The sequence below is a fragment of the Balaenoptera physalus genome (genome assembly GCF_965194825.1).
Source record: "Balaenoptera physalus genome assembly, chromosome: 20".
NCBI classification, from domain to species: Eukaryota; Metazoa; Chordata; class Mammalia; order Artiodactyla; family Balaenopteridae; genus Balaenoptera; species Balaenoptera physalus.
Genome location: NC_138901.1, coordinates 14,091,922 through 14,106,503, shown reverse-complemented (window position 1 = coordinate 14,106,503; position 14,582 = coordinate 14,091,922). Strand labels below are relative to the sequence as shown.

General features: G+C 41.3%; 1 protein-coding gene across 1 annotated transcript; it reads right to left on the bottom strand.

Moving 5' to 3' along the window:
• Positions 1 to 3,779: 3,779 nt before the first annotated feature.
• On the bottom strand, positions 3,780 to 14,277 carry KPNA2 (karyopherin subunit alpha 2). The gene is made up of 11 exons (XM_082442083.1): positions 14,122 to 14,277; positions 12,669 to 12,766; positions 12,380 to 12,517; positions 10,182 to 10,270; positions 9,079 to 9,347; positions 8,714 to 8,808; positions 8,354 to 8,617; positions 7,929 to 8,162; positions 7,505 to 7,687; positions 5,557 to 5,706; positions 3,780 to 4,131 (listed from the first exon to the last, which is right to left on the bottom strand). Exons 2-11 carry the CDS (start codon positions 12,741 to 12,743, stop codon positions 4,039 to 4,041), a joined length of 1,590 nt encoding a protein of 529 aa, XP_082298209.1. The 5' UTR covers positions 12,744 to 12,766; positions 14,122 to 14,277; the 3' UTR covers positions 3,780 to 4,038.
• Between the last annotated feature and the right edge of the window lie 305 nt (positions 14,278 to 14,582).

Genomic DNA, 14,582 nt, shown 5'->3' with positions numbered 1-14,582 from the left:
ACCTAAAGGCTGACAAAACATCCAACGTTGGGATAGACTCCTACCATTGAGTACAGAAACAAGCCATGTAATGTCTCATGTTGATGTATATCTGTGACTGATAAGAGGGGGGAAAAAAAGGGAGAGTAATAACAAACTTAGTCTAGGAGATAAAATGTGCCAAAATAGAGGTCTGTGGAAGAACTGAAGGAAAACTTTGCTGTTAAAAGGTTGGGAATAGCTGTTCTATGACTACAATACTTAGCTAGGATATTAATACTATATAGTAATTAGTACCTGTACTTATATTGTACATCAGAGATTGTGCTACTTTAACAGCCCAAAGGTCACTCACTCACTAAAATATAGTAGAGACAGATTTTGAACTCAGGCTGATCTGGCTCCTAATTACTAGTCCATTCCATAGCACTACCTCTCCAAACTAGGACAGGGAAAGACATTTTTTTTTTTTGATTGTGAAAAGCGTGGGAGGAATGAACAAACTGATCAATTTAAGAGGGTTTGGTGAGTACAACTCCTACACAGTGTTATGAAACTGTCCCAAATATTTAGGAGGAACTGGGCATTTGTGGACACCAGAATTATGCTTTCAAACTATGCCCAAAACATGCCATTTAACATACAAGTGCTCAAAATTAAATTGCTCTTCTGCCCTCAAAAAGCCCTACTTGATAGCTTGAGTGTTTTTTATCATCTTCATTAGCTGGGGTTAGGAAAGTTAAACCAGCCATGTTACTAAAACACTTTTCACGAACACTTTCCCTTGGGGGAGGGGAGCACCGCATGATTTGGCCAGGTTTTGTTAATCACAAATTAGGTCAACAGCCCAACCTCAAAAGAAAGCACCATTAATGACATATTTCAAGGGCTTTGCAAAATCAGCCAGCTGGGTCTTGGCAAGCTTCAGCAAGGGTGGAGGGAGGGAAGGAGTGGCCAGCTACACTTTCCTTAATGGCCTTCTGAACTTGGGGTCCTGTAGCTCACCAGGTTTCCAACTGCCCATACAAACAAAACTGAAGACTTTGCTTCCACTGCTATTTAGAATGGAAAGGAACCTGCCACTTTGGTGACCACAATTTTGGTTTTAATTCTTGGTTCTGGGAAGCTCAAAAAAATAAATAAATGAATAAACAAGAGCAATTTTAGAGGCCTAATGCTGAAGCAAAAATCCTATTTAACAATGAGGATTTACTGTAACAAGAAATTATCCAGAATTTCTTTTCAGTGATGCAGCCACAGAAAGGCTGAAGAGAGGGAGGGAAAAAAATCAAACATGGGTAAGAAAAGGAATGTTTATTTCCTACCTTAATTCTAAAAATAGTTAAGTTGCTTGATAGGATTTAAAGCCAAGATACAATGTAGCAACTTAAAGAATCAGGGACTTCCCTGGTGGCACAGTGGTTAAGAATCCGCCTGCCAGTGAAGGGCACATGGGTTCGAGCCCTGGTCCGGGAAGATCCCACATGCCGCGGAGCAACTAAGCCCGTGAGCCACAACTACTGAGCCTGCTTTCTAGAGCCCGCGAGCCACAACTACTGAGCCTGCGTGCCACAATTACTGAAGCCTGCGCACCTAGAGCCCGTGCTCCACAAGAGAAGCCACCGCAATGAGAAGCCCATGCACCGCAACGAAGAGTAGTCCCCGTTTGCCACAACTAGAGAAAGCCCGCGTGCAGCAAAGAAGACCCAACACAGCCAAGAAAAAAAAAAAAAAAAAGAATCAATACTCCGGGAAATATTTAGCACTGACGTTCAATCTTTTAATGATAATGTTAACTTTTTTTTTTCGGCTGCGTGGCATGTGGGATCTTAACTCCCCAACCAGGGATCGAACCCACAGCCCCCTGCATTGGAAGCACATAGTGTTAACCACTGGACCACCAGGGAAGTCCCGATAATGTTAACTTTTTAAAGATTTTTGCAACAAGCAAAATAAGTGTCTGCAGTTTTTACTTTTATATTTCACTAAAATTTTGTGTTACCTTCCCACCCTTACTTACAACTAATACAAAAATCAGTTATAGGCAGAGATAATTTATTAAAACCTTAGATGAGATTTAAAACTGCTAGCTTGAAAATGTAGTGCGTTAATAAAAGTAATTTAGACATTATCATTTTACGAAAGAGGGAAAAGTTGGTGGCTATAGAGTGTTTTATCACTTTTTAAAATCAAGCTGAATATAAAACCTCAAAAAATACCTAAGATTTTATCCAGTTAAGTTCAATAAAAACATACAAATGCCTCTCTGGATTTTAACTCCAAGGAAACTAGTTATGTTAAGAATTTTATCTAAAATATGAAAATGTATTTTTAGAAATCAGCTGCCTCCTGTCCATTACTTCAGAGTCACGCCTTTACGCTAACAAATCCAGGCCTTGTACTCTTATCAAAGTGTGTATTACACTAGTCCCTTTAAAGCCATAAAGCTCCACCTACCTTAAAGCAAAAGCCTAGGATGTCCAGGTTTACTTCCACATTTTCTCAAGTGAAAGACTTCTGGATGCAGCAACCAAGAAGGGACTTATGCTGGGGAAAGGGGAGGGAAGAAGGGGAGTGGAGCATGAGGCAGGCAGGGAAGGGAGGACAGGCTGCAGAGCCGCAGTCTGGTTACTTCTCTCCTCCCCCCCGACCCCCACCCTGCCCCGCTTTTTAAAAAAATTTATTTTATTTATTTATTTTTGGCTGCGTTGGGTCTTCATTGCTGCACGCAGGCTTTCTGTAGTTGCAGAGACCAGGTGCTACTCTTCGTTGCGGTGCGTGGGCTTCTCACTGCAGTGGCTTCTCTTGTTGCAGAGCAGACTCTAGGCACGTGGGCTTCAGTAGTTGTGGGTCGCGGGCTCTAGAGTGCAGGCTCAGTAGTTGTGGCACACGGGCTTCGCTGCTCCGCGGCATGTGGGATCTTCCCAGACCAGGGCTCGAACCCGTGTTCCCTGCATTGGCAGGCAGATTCTTAACCACTGCGCCACCAGGGAAGTCCCAGTTTTTATCTTCTGTGGTGAGAAAAGGCAGTGGAAGCTTTGCTCATCACTTTTCCACCAGTCAAAAAAGCAGCCAAAAATAAATTTTAAAAAAAAAGGCAGAAACTAACAGTTGTACTTTAAAGATGCATTACGTTTTCCTGAGACTTCTGGGATACTGTAGCTAACACTCCACCCCCCAACCCCTTCCTTTTCTGCTAACAGCATAGCAACTCCTTCAAGTAGTGGCTTTCACAACCCAGGCTGCACAGATGGAACACCTGGGGATTAAATTAAAAACTTAAGTACACTATTTCAACCCCACCCCTTACCAATTAAACTTTCCCAGTTGTTGATGCCAAGGTGCAGCCTTGAAACCACTTTCAGCCTTGAAGTTTCGGAGGAATGAATTCCATTTGTAGCTCCAGGAGAAATTTATGATTAAATTTAAGATTTTTATCCCATCTCCCTGGCCAGTAAGCCTTGAAAAGACATTGGCTGAGGGCTTCTGCGAAATTTTATTTGTTCTTTGGTGAAAACTTGTGAAAAAAATTTTTCTGACTGGTGTGAAATGGATGTGAAGACTGGAAGTGCCAATGGCCATTTTCACCAACCAAGAGGGGAAGCAGCCTGGAGCGAAGCCAGAATTGAGAAGGGGGCAGGGAGTTACCAATCTTGTATCCTTGATGACATAACAAACCTGACATTAAATGATGTCTGCAACCAAAACTACACCCCTGGTTAGAGTCACATCCGTTCAATTCAGCTCCTTCATTTGCAGCCTTTAAGAGCTCTAAATTAGAAAGTAACACATCGGCATGGTGACGTAAAGAAAAGGGTGGAATCTAATCTTTATTTACAGGACACTGCAAGGTATGAAATTCCACATAGAAATAAGAAACCCATTGAGAGGAGAGGCTTCATACAGTATGTACAGTTTGGAACTGTTCAAGTATAGTTTCTTTGTAAAAAGTGCTACAATAACAAACCACGTGTAAAGAGTTCTTAGTAGAGAAACAGTAAGACAAACTTCTACCAAACATAGTACACAACAAACAACTTTATGCCTCAGATGTACGATCTAAAAGTTGAAGGTCCCAGCAGTGCCATCCTGAACTTGGAATGTATACCCTTCAGAGGTAGTTTCTGGCACAACATTTTGATCTTCCTCTTCCTGGAAGTATTTAAAAACAAACAATATAATCCCATAAATATGGCACATTTCTAAGAGGTAGCTGCCTAGAAGTCTGTATTTACTCTTTTTTCTTCTTTTATCTCAATCTATTTAGGCTAAAAACAAAAACAAAAAAAAGTTTACTAATTTCTCCCGCCTCTGGCAACCACCAATCTGTTCTCTTTATCTATGAGCTTGTGTGTGTGTGTTTTTTAACATTCCACATATAAGAGAGATCTTATGGTATTTGTCTTCCTCTGTCTGACTCATTTCACTTAACATAATGCCTATAAGGTATTCACTCTTAAAGTCTTCATTTGTGTATTTCACCTTTAATCCTGAAACACACTTCAATACCTCAAATAGTGGAGGGAGGGCTACTGAAACTTGCCTGAGAGGGGAAGGTTCTGAATGGGTTAAGAAATGCTACTACAACATGGATACAACTAGAGATTATCATACTAAGTGAAATAAGTCAGAAAGACAAATACCGTATGATATTACTTACATGTGGAATCTAAACTATGACACAAATGAACCTATCTGTGAAACAGAATCACAGACATCAAGAACAGACTGGTGGTTGCCAAGGGGGAGGGGAAGGGGGAAAGATGGAGTGAGAGGTTGGCGTTAAGTGTAAGCTATTATACATAGAATGGATAAACAACAAGTTCCTACTGTACAGCACAGAGAACTATAGTCAATATCCTATGATAAACCATAGTGGAAAAGAATATATACAAAAAAGTATATATATATGTATAACTGAATCACTTTGCTGTACAGCAGTAATTAACACAACATTGTAAATCAACAATATTTCAATAAAAAATTATAATATTAAAAGAAAAAAATTTTTAAAGAAAGCTTCTACAATTAACAGAAAAATAGAGATTTTTTCAATCTGTCACTTTTCAGTAGGCAAGAGCAAAACCGATCAGGCCAGAGGATGGCTGTGGGGTCGGCCTACTTCTCCAACTCCTACACAAACTCAGTCTCAAGATATTCCAAGATTCATGGGACTTCCCTGGTGGCGCAGTGGTTAAGACTCTGCGCTCCTAATGCAGGGTGCCCAGGTTCGATCCCTGGTCAGGGAACTAGAGCCCACAAGCATGCCTCAACTAAGACCCGGCACAACCAAATAAATAAATTCAACAACAACAAAAAAAAGATAGTTCTAAGATTCGTGAGGCTCTTCATTCGAAAGTAAATTGGTGACTTTTTAATATCTCAAGTTACAAAGATGGTATTATCATCAAGCCAAACATTAGAGGAGCAAATATGTATGTTATCTCCTACTTACACTGATATTTTACTGTATTTATCAGGGCTCGTTAAAAAAGTATGAGGAAAAAAAAATCTTACGGGCTTAATCCTAAGTGTGTATTTTCCCAGTTCTTATTAACATTACACCAGGTTACTCACCTCCACAGAGAAATACTTCTCAATCAAGTTTAATGAAGCTTTGTACACAGACTCATTTTCATGGTTTTGTAGAGCTTCAATTTTGTCCAAACCTCCACATTCTTCAATCATTATACTAAGTTTCTCAGTTTCACCTAGTTTTTCAGCAGCCTAAAAAAAATTTCCAAGTTTAGTAGCTTAAACTTTGTTCTGTTTTAATGAAGAAAACAATGTCTATGTTTGACTATCAACATATATCAGACAGAAATAAACACAACAGTTCCTTCCATAATCCTATGAGATAAAACTATCTCCATTTTTATCTACATTTTACATTTTGTAAAAATTCAAGGGAATCAGACCTGTACTTGCTCTTAGCAACTACTTCTGCAGCCTTCAGCCACAAAGATCTTAGTATAGTTCTCAACCTTTTCGGCAACTTTAAAAATGACGCTATATCCAGGTTCAATTGGTCTGTGATGGGAATAGGAAATTACTAGTGTAAAAGCACCCCAGATAATCCCAAGATGTATGTAGTCAAGGAAGAGAACCATTGTCCGAGAGTAAAGATGGCCTACGGTATGTAAAAACAAATTCCCTGGACTAGATTATTTGATGATATCAAGAACCTATTAGGTGTAAGAATGATATTCTGGCTAAATATGTTTTAAAGTTCTCAACTTTTAGGAGAAACATAAATTTTTAAAAATGAAATAACTCACTTGCTTCAAAATAAAATTGTAGGGCTTCCCTGGTGACGCAGCGGTTAAGAATCCGCCTGCCAATTCAGGGGACACGGGTTTAAGCCCTGGTCTGGGAAGATCCCACATGCCGTGGAGCAACTAAGCCCGTGCACCACAACTACTGAGCCTACGCTCTAGAGCCCGTGAGCCACAATTACTGAGCCCACATGCCACAACTACTGAAGCCCACGTGCCTAGAGCCCGTGCTCCACAACAAGAGAAGCCACCGCCATGAGAAGACTGCGCACTGCAACGAAGAGTAGCCCCCGCTCGTCGCAACTAGAGAAAGCCCGCGCGCAGCAACAAAGACCCAATGCAGCCAAAAAATAAATAAATAAATAAATAAATTAAAAAAAAATAAAATTTTAGGTAAGGTGAGTAGAAAAAGAGGCCAAGGGCTTCCCTGGTGGTGCAGTGGTTGAGAATCCGCCTGCCAAATGCAGGGGACATGGGTTCGAGCCCTGGTCTGGGAGGATCCCACATGCCGTGGAGTAACTGGGCCCGTGAGCCACAACTACTGAGCCTGCGCGTCTGGAGCCTGTGCTTCACAACAAGAGAGGCCGCGATAGTGAGAGGCCCGCGCACTGCGATGAAGAGTGGCCCCTGCTCGCCGCAACTGGAGAAAGCCCTCGCACAGAAACGAAGACCCAACACAGCCATAAATAAATAAATAAAATTAAAAAAAAAAAAAAAAAAAAGAAAAAGAGGCCAAATGTTGACAATTATTTATGCTAGGTGATGGATACACTAGGGATCATTACTCTAAACTCAACTTTGATATGTACAAATTTCCATAATCTGAAGTTTAAAGTTGTTGAGTAAGACTTACCTACCACCAAACACTATGACAAGTGCCATGTGCTAGCATGCTTGGATCAGTTAGGAACGGAACCAGAAGAAAAATATAATTAACTAGGTCATTCAAATTTAATCTCACCAAAATTCAGTATGAAACTGGGGAATTAAAAATTCTTGACAAAATAAATAGTTATGAATAGTGTCCACATATGTACCTGACCTCAATTCAGGTGACATCATGCACCTGTCATCTCCTTTATATCTCTTACAATCCCTTGTCACACCTTTTATCAAGAGTGTGGCCCCCATAAATGTCTCTCTGATTCTGTGGCCCCCTGAGTAAGCTCAGCTGCCCCCACCCCATCACCTACATAGCAAACCAATTATCAAGTCCAAATTCAAACACATGCCACCTTCTTAAGACTTACCTGAAAGATATTTGAGATGGCATCCAGAATAACCAGAATAATTTTAGTGTCTTTCGCAGTTAGGAGGTTCATCAACGGTTCTATTATGCCACAATGAACAAGGTATACGATCTGCTCAACTGTTCCGCCGCTTGTGTAGTTGGTCACAGCCCATACAGCTTCCTTTTGTGTCTTAAAGTCGGCCTAATTAACATAAGAAAACAGGTTTATTTCAGAATAGTCATAAAAATAAGATTCCAAAAGTACTGTTTCAGAAAAACGGTGACTAAAACTACCAACTGGTCCTACCCAAGCTTAAGTAAAAGAAATGACTATAATTCAGCAAAGGCAGTTAAGTAGAACTTAACATTAGCACATTAAGAATCTACCAAGTGCCTGTCCATAAACACTAACAATCCCTTATTAAGTCCTAAGACTTCATTACCTTAGACAGAACGCCAACAAGGAATGGGACTAATCCATGATTTACAACTTGCTGTATCTGGTCCTGGCGGCCAGCCGTGATGTTTGACATTGTCCACGTAGCTTCCTTCTGAATATTAGTTTTGGAGTTTGTTAGCAGGCTGGGAAAGATGGCAAGTGCTCCTGCATCTATTACAACCTGAGTCTGTTCATCTGTCCCAGTGACAATATTCCCTATGGCTCTTAGCGCGGGAGTCTGAAAAGGAAAAAAATGTTGACGCTGGCGGTTATCTTTTATCTTTTCCAGCACTGCTCAAAATCTCTATACCCTAAGAGTTTTGACAAGTAAGATGCTCATTATATGGCCTAAAATAGACAATATGTCAATATTAGTACCAATTGATTATGCTCCTTATACTTTATATTCTCACCTGAAAGTTCACTTACCACAATTGGCAATTCAGTAGCTCCTAAAAGCTTCACAAGTTGGGGTACAACCCCAGTTTTCACAACCATTTCAATCCGTTCATTTGGACCATCGGTAAGGTAGGAAATAGCCCAGCAGGTATCAGCTAAAACTTCTGGATCATCGTGATGCAGGAGACGAACTAAAGTAGGAAGAATTTGTTCAACAGCATCTAAGGGGGGTGCAGGATTCTTGTTGCGACAAAGATTTGAAAGTGTCCAGGTAAGATTACGTAAGTAACCGCACTGGGGGAAAAGAAAAATGCAATGAAGTGCTCTGTTTTTTGAGAAGGTGGGAAAATTATAATCAATGAATAACTTCATGTATGTTAAGTAACTTACTGCTAAAGATGACAAATCAGGAACCGCCAAAAGTGCCAACAGCGGGTCAACTGCACCATACTTGATAACCAAGTCTCGGAAAACCGAGCCATCACCTTTAAAAAAAAAAAAAAAAAAAGGCAAAGTTAACCATAACTACTTGTCTAGCACCATCAATTTCAGTGACTGAGTGCACCAGTGTCTTGACGCAATGAAAACACTCTCAGAAATTCCTTAAATTAGATGCCACTTCCACCCCTTATACGCACTGGAAGCAAGTAAGTTCAAAACCCAACACAGACATCACTATTACTTATGACAAGGCACTTCTACCAACCTCAGTATGACTGGAGACACTCAGTCAAAAGAATTTTAAATCCAAGTACCTGCAATGTTTCCTAGAGCCCATACAGCTTGTTCACTGATATGAGTGTGGGGAGATGCCAACAGAGAAATGAATGCTGGGATAGCACCTCCATCTACCACAGCCTTGGTCTGTTCTGATGTCCCGGAAGCAATGTTAGTGAGGGCCCAAGCAGATTCAAACTGAATGGGACTACAATCAGTTCTGCCCAAGAAGGACACAAATTTTGGAATCAAACCAGCCCGGATTATGCTGTCTATAGGGGGCTGTTTTTCCCTGGAAAGCAGTTTCCTAAGGGAAAGCAAAAAGAGAAACAAAAGTTGAAGGTGATTAACAAAACAGGTTCATATAAAAAAACAATTTAAAATGCAACTCAAGAGTTTAGAACTTTAAACAACCTTTTACAGTAAAGCACTAAATGCTGAGACATCCTGGATTTAAGAGGAGCTGAGCAGACTGGTTGCATGGCGCTACCGTAAGTTGCGTCGTAAACTACTTTTTTTCCAAAGCTGAGATATTACCAATAATATAGAACCTTCTCTCTGCATCTCTGCAGAAATCTACTTTAGATCTTATCACTTTTTAAAAACTCTGACAATCTGATAGCATCGCACTCTGTTAATTTAATTTGCATTTCTCTGACCACTAGTGAAGCTGAACATCTTTTCCATGATCATTTGTCAACTGGACTTGCTTTTCCCCACACTGTCAAGCTACAGAAATTATTAATCCTTTCTATTATGGATATCACAAATATTTGTGTATGGTGGGAGATAAGAGTCTACATATATTTATTTCCTAAATGGATGGACCATTCTAAATAAATGTGCTAATCCCACTTCCTGAATAATTCCTCCTTTCCCTGACACTGACTTGAAATGGCACTGTGACAAAAACTTTGTAATTTTGTTAAAAAGTACACCAAAAGGTTAACAGTGATTATCACTGGAAGTAGACAGAATTACAGAAAATTTTACATCCTCCTAAGGGAAGATTCTAATGAAAATAGGCCTAGGCCTGGCTTAACCTTTACTTGACCCACACCACCTGCTCATCACTTTCCCACCAAAAAATGTAAAAAGGCTGATTTCTTAGGTTACCCATGCTATAGCAGACAAGACTTACCTAGCAGCTTGAGTAGCTTGGAGCTGGCTTTCCAAATTGTTGCTATTTATGCCTTTGACAATGTCATCAACAGACCAATTTACAGTGCCCTACAAGAAGAGTGGAATTAATTTTGCAAATTATCATTTTTAAGATTAAATACAGGGCTTCCCTGGTGGCGTAGTAGTTAAGAATCTGCCTGCCAATGCAGGGGACATGGATTCAAGTCCTGGTCCGGGACGATCCCACATGCCGCGGAGCAACTAAGTCTGTGCGCCACAACTACTGAGCCTGTGCTCTAAAGCCCGTGCGCCACAACTACTGAGCCCGTGTGCCACAACTACTGAAGCCCACGCGCCTAGAGCCCGTGCTCCACAACAAGAGAAGCCACTGCAGTGAAAAGCCTGAGCACCACTAATGAAGAGTAGCCCCTGTTCGCTGCAACCACAGAAAAGCCCGTGTGCAGCAATGAAGACCCAATGCAGCCAAAAATAAAATAAAATAAATAAAATTTATTTTAAAAAAAGAATTAAATACAAACAATAAAATCCCAACGTGAAGACATTCCTAAGTTTATAATCAGTTACTACGAGTTTAGCCCTACATTAAAATTTGCCTGTTAATGAAATATTCATTTTTAATACGTAGAACAATTCTCAAACTTGGCGTCATGATTAAACAAAGTCTTGGGCTTCCCTGGTGGCGCAGTGGTTGGGAGTCTGCCTGCCAATGCAGGGGACACGGGTTCGAGCCCTAGTCTGGGAAGATCCCATATGCCGCGGAGCAACTAGGCCCGTGTGCCACAGCTGCTGAGCCTGCGCATCTGGAGCCTGTGCTCCGCAACAAGAGAGGCCACGACAGTGAGAGGCCCGCGCACCGCGATGAAGAGTGGCCCCCGCTTGCCTCAACTAGAGAAAGCCCTCGCACAGAAACGAAGACCCAGCACAACCATAAATAAAATAAATAAATAAATTTAAACAAAGTCTCAAGTAATGGAGTATCCCAGCATTTAGTCACTAAAGTAGCTGTGAACAACTTTAAAAAAATGAATTTGAGCACTGTGAAGGTTATTCCTATCTTAGTCTAAATCACTTGTATTTAGGTATGCTGGGAATTTTCATATCTAAGTTTGTTATCTATTCATTTCCACAGTAGTGTTGCAAATATAAATGTATAGGTTGTGATCATAGGTTTGAGTTAACTGTAGCGTTGGTTTGAGAACCAATGCTACAGTTAGCTCAAAAAGACAGTGTCCCTTTCTCCCTATAAGCTTACAACTTAACAAGGAAAATGTGACAAGTAAACAACCATATAATAAATGGCTGTATGTATAACACTATATATATAGTGTTATATGTATATAGTGTTATACAGAATTTACTCTTCTTTTTTGGTGCAGAATGGGGTGCTACAGGAATTCTGAGAAGGGAGCATTTTTCCTGTTAGGCTAACCAAAGAGTGCTATAAAGGAGAAGATGGGATTTGACTATAAAACTCGAGAAATAGCACATAGGTGGAATTCAATAAAAAAAAAAAAACACTGATAAAATACGGAGCGCTAAAGTAAAGCATAACGTGAAAAAAACTAGGAAAGTGCCCAATATCTTTGAAAGATGAAAGACATAAATTTGAAAATCCAAGATGGGTCTAATTTACAAAAAACATTAAAAAAATAAGGATTTAAAACCATAAAGTTTCTAAGATGTTTAAAGCAGTATTTTAGGAAAATTTTTAGGTAAGTGGCATGTGGCACAGAATGAAGGGCAAGATAAAATTAGGAAACTACTGAAAGTATTTCAGTACTGAGGAAAAAGACCTGAATAAAGCTGGTGACAAGTACAAAAAATAGAGAAGAAAGAAAGGGAGGAAGGAAAAGAGAAAGAGAAAGAAAGAGATAGAAATAAGATGGTTCTGGACACGATTAACTTTCAATTAACAGTTGAACGGCCAGGTCAAGGTATGAGCTGGCAACTGGAAATGCAGAGAAACTTGAAGGGAGATCAGAGCTAAAGACAACCTTAGAATAAGCTTCAGTAGATTACGTAGGGTGGGCAGGAAAAAGACAAGGCATCAGAATTACTGACTGGGAGCACACAAAAACAGATCTTCACATTTGATAGTTAAAACCACAAAGCTAGGAATGTTATTTAAATTTCTAAGAAAAGCCCCATATTGATTTTTCTGGGTTTACCGTAATTCACAAGCTAAAATATCCTTACCTGGTTGTTGCGGTTTTCCTGCAGTGGAGAAGCAGCATCATCTGGAAAAGAGCTGACATTTCTCCTTTTCAGCATCTGGTCATCCTTCTTAGCTTTCCTGAGCTCCACATTAACTTCTATTCGGCGCCGCCTCATTTCCTTGAGAAAAGACAACATATCATCTCACCTATTACATCAGTTTTTGTTGTCAAGTGAGGGCACTTTTTCAAATTCGCTCAAAATTTTGACCCCCTTTCCAAATATATTCCCGTTTAAAAAATATCATAGGAAAGCAACAGAAGGTACTCACTGTACTGTCTTTCCCCTTGTTCTTGAATCTGTTAAGGCGGGCAGCTGGTGAATTAGCATTCTCATTGGTGGACATGGTTATCAGACAAAGGGAGAAAGCTGTAAGATGAGGGAGAGAAAAAAATTTCCCTTTTATCATTTTGATTTGCAATAAGATGAGCATTAATGGAATTACCAAACACATACTGAGTCTACATTTCTATATTAGAGGAGGAACTTCCTTTTTCAGCACTATTAAACAGCTTTGGCCAAATGATCTTTGGCCCCTCCCCTCTGAAGGGCTGAGACTTCCTGGAGCAGTACTGTCCACCAGAAATATAATGCGGGCTGCATAAATTTAAGTTTCCTAGTAGCCACATTTTTAAGAAAGCAAAAAGGAACAAATGGAATTAACTTCAATAATATATTCTATTTAACCCAACACGTATTTTCTCATTTCAACACGTTACATCAAAAAATTACTGAGATATTTTACATTCTTTTTTCATACTAATTCTTCGAGATCTTGCGGGGACTTTAAGCTTACAGCATAACTCAATTCAGACTAGCCACATGCGTTTGAGGACTACCACACCGGACAGTGTGCCTCTAAACTCTATATTAGACACATAAATAGTTAATTGAAGACAAAGTAGGGGAAATGAGGTTACAGTTTAAAATCTATGTCCTAGGGGCCATAAATTCAGATCCTCTGGAGCCTCTACTGTCTTTAAAAGGCCAAAACAGGTACATTCTCCACGTCTGAAAATTTTTAAAAATCGGATTTATCATTACATTGTGGAGTCTTTCATAAAATTTCCTGCCCACCCACCCTGAACACCTGCGACGCAGTTCTGCATCTTCAGCATCTCGCATATATTTTCATTTCCAGAAATTCTGAGCGAATCCACTAAATTAGGCTGATATCAGCTGTGCTTCACTCAAACTCAGCTACTTAAGAGCAATCTCCAAAAGAGCACAAAAGTAAACGTCCTCCTTACAAGTGGCTATCTTTAATTCCATTCTGTTCTTTTACGAAATTGTGACACAGCCAAACCAGGGCCTACGTATTAAGAGACGTTCAGAACTTCCAACTGCCACCTCCATCTCCAGTCCCTTCCCCTGCCCCACCCCCCCACCCCCGACCCCATTTCGGGGAAGCAGCAGCGGGAACGGGCGGAGGAGGAGCCAGAGGCGCTGGGCCCCCTACCGAGGCTTTCCTCCTCGGGCCTCACTCTGATTCTCTCTCAAAGACGATGGCGGCTGTTCGCAGGGCCTCGAGCCCTAAAGCCAAGCACTCGCATGGTGCAACGCCCGTCTCGTCAACGAACTACGCCCCCGAGGCCTCCTCAACCAGAGAGGCCAAAGCCAGGCCGGGCATCTACCCCGGGCCTCCCCTCCCGCCGCCTGCAATCCGAGCGCGACTTGCGGGCCAGCCGTTGCCGCTCGGGCCGTGCTGCGGCCTCAGTTCGTACCTACAGAGCCGGCTCAAGCTTCCACAGGAGGCGGTGCGGGACGCACAGGCTGCGGATCGACTGCGCTCTAAACGTCCACCACGGTCAGCCAGAGGACGGTGTGGCTCGAGCAGCCGGCCGGCGCGATTTAAATTTCCCGGTGGCCCCGCATTCCGATTGGCTGGTTCGAGCTTACGCTATGCGCCCATTGGTGGATTTGAAAAACACGTTGGGGAGGGAGTCAGAGGGCCCCGAAGAAGAGAGGATAGCATCGCGAGATAAGGGAGAGGTCGGGCTATCCCAGAGCGCCTTGCAGTTCGGAGGGGAAAGACTCCAGATCCCGGCACGCAGCGCGAAGAGCCAGTTCCCAGTCCGCCATGGCTGGAGCGTTGCCTCTTAGCAGTGCGTTTATGCTTGTACGGTGGATGGTAGTTTCCCTGGATGTTTGCCTTAAACAAGTACCACAAATGATTCCCAAAATA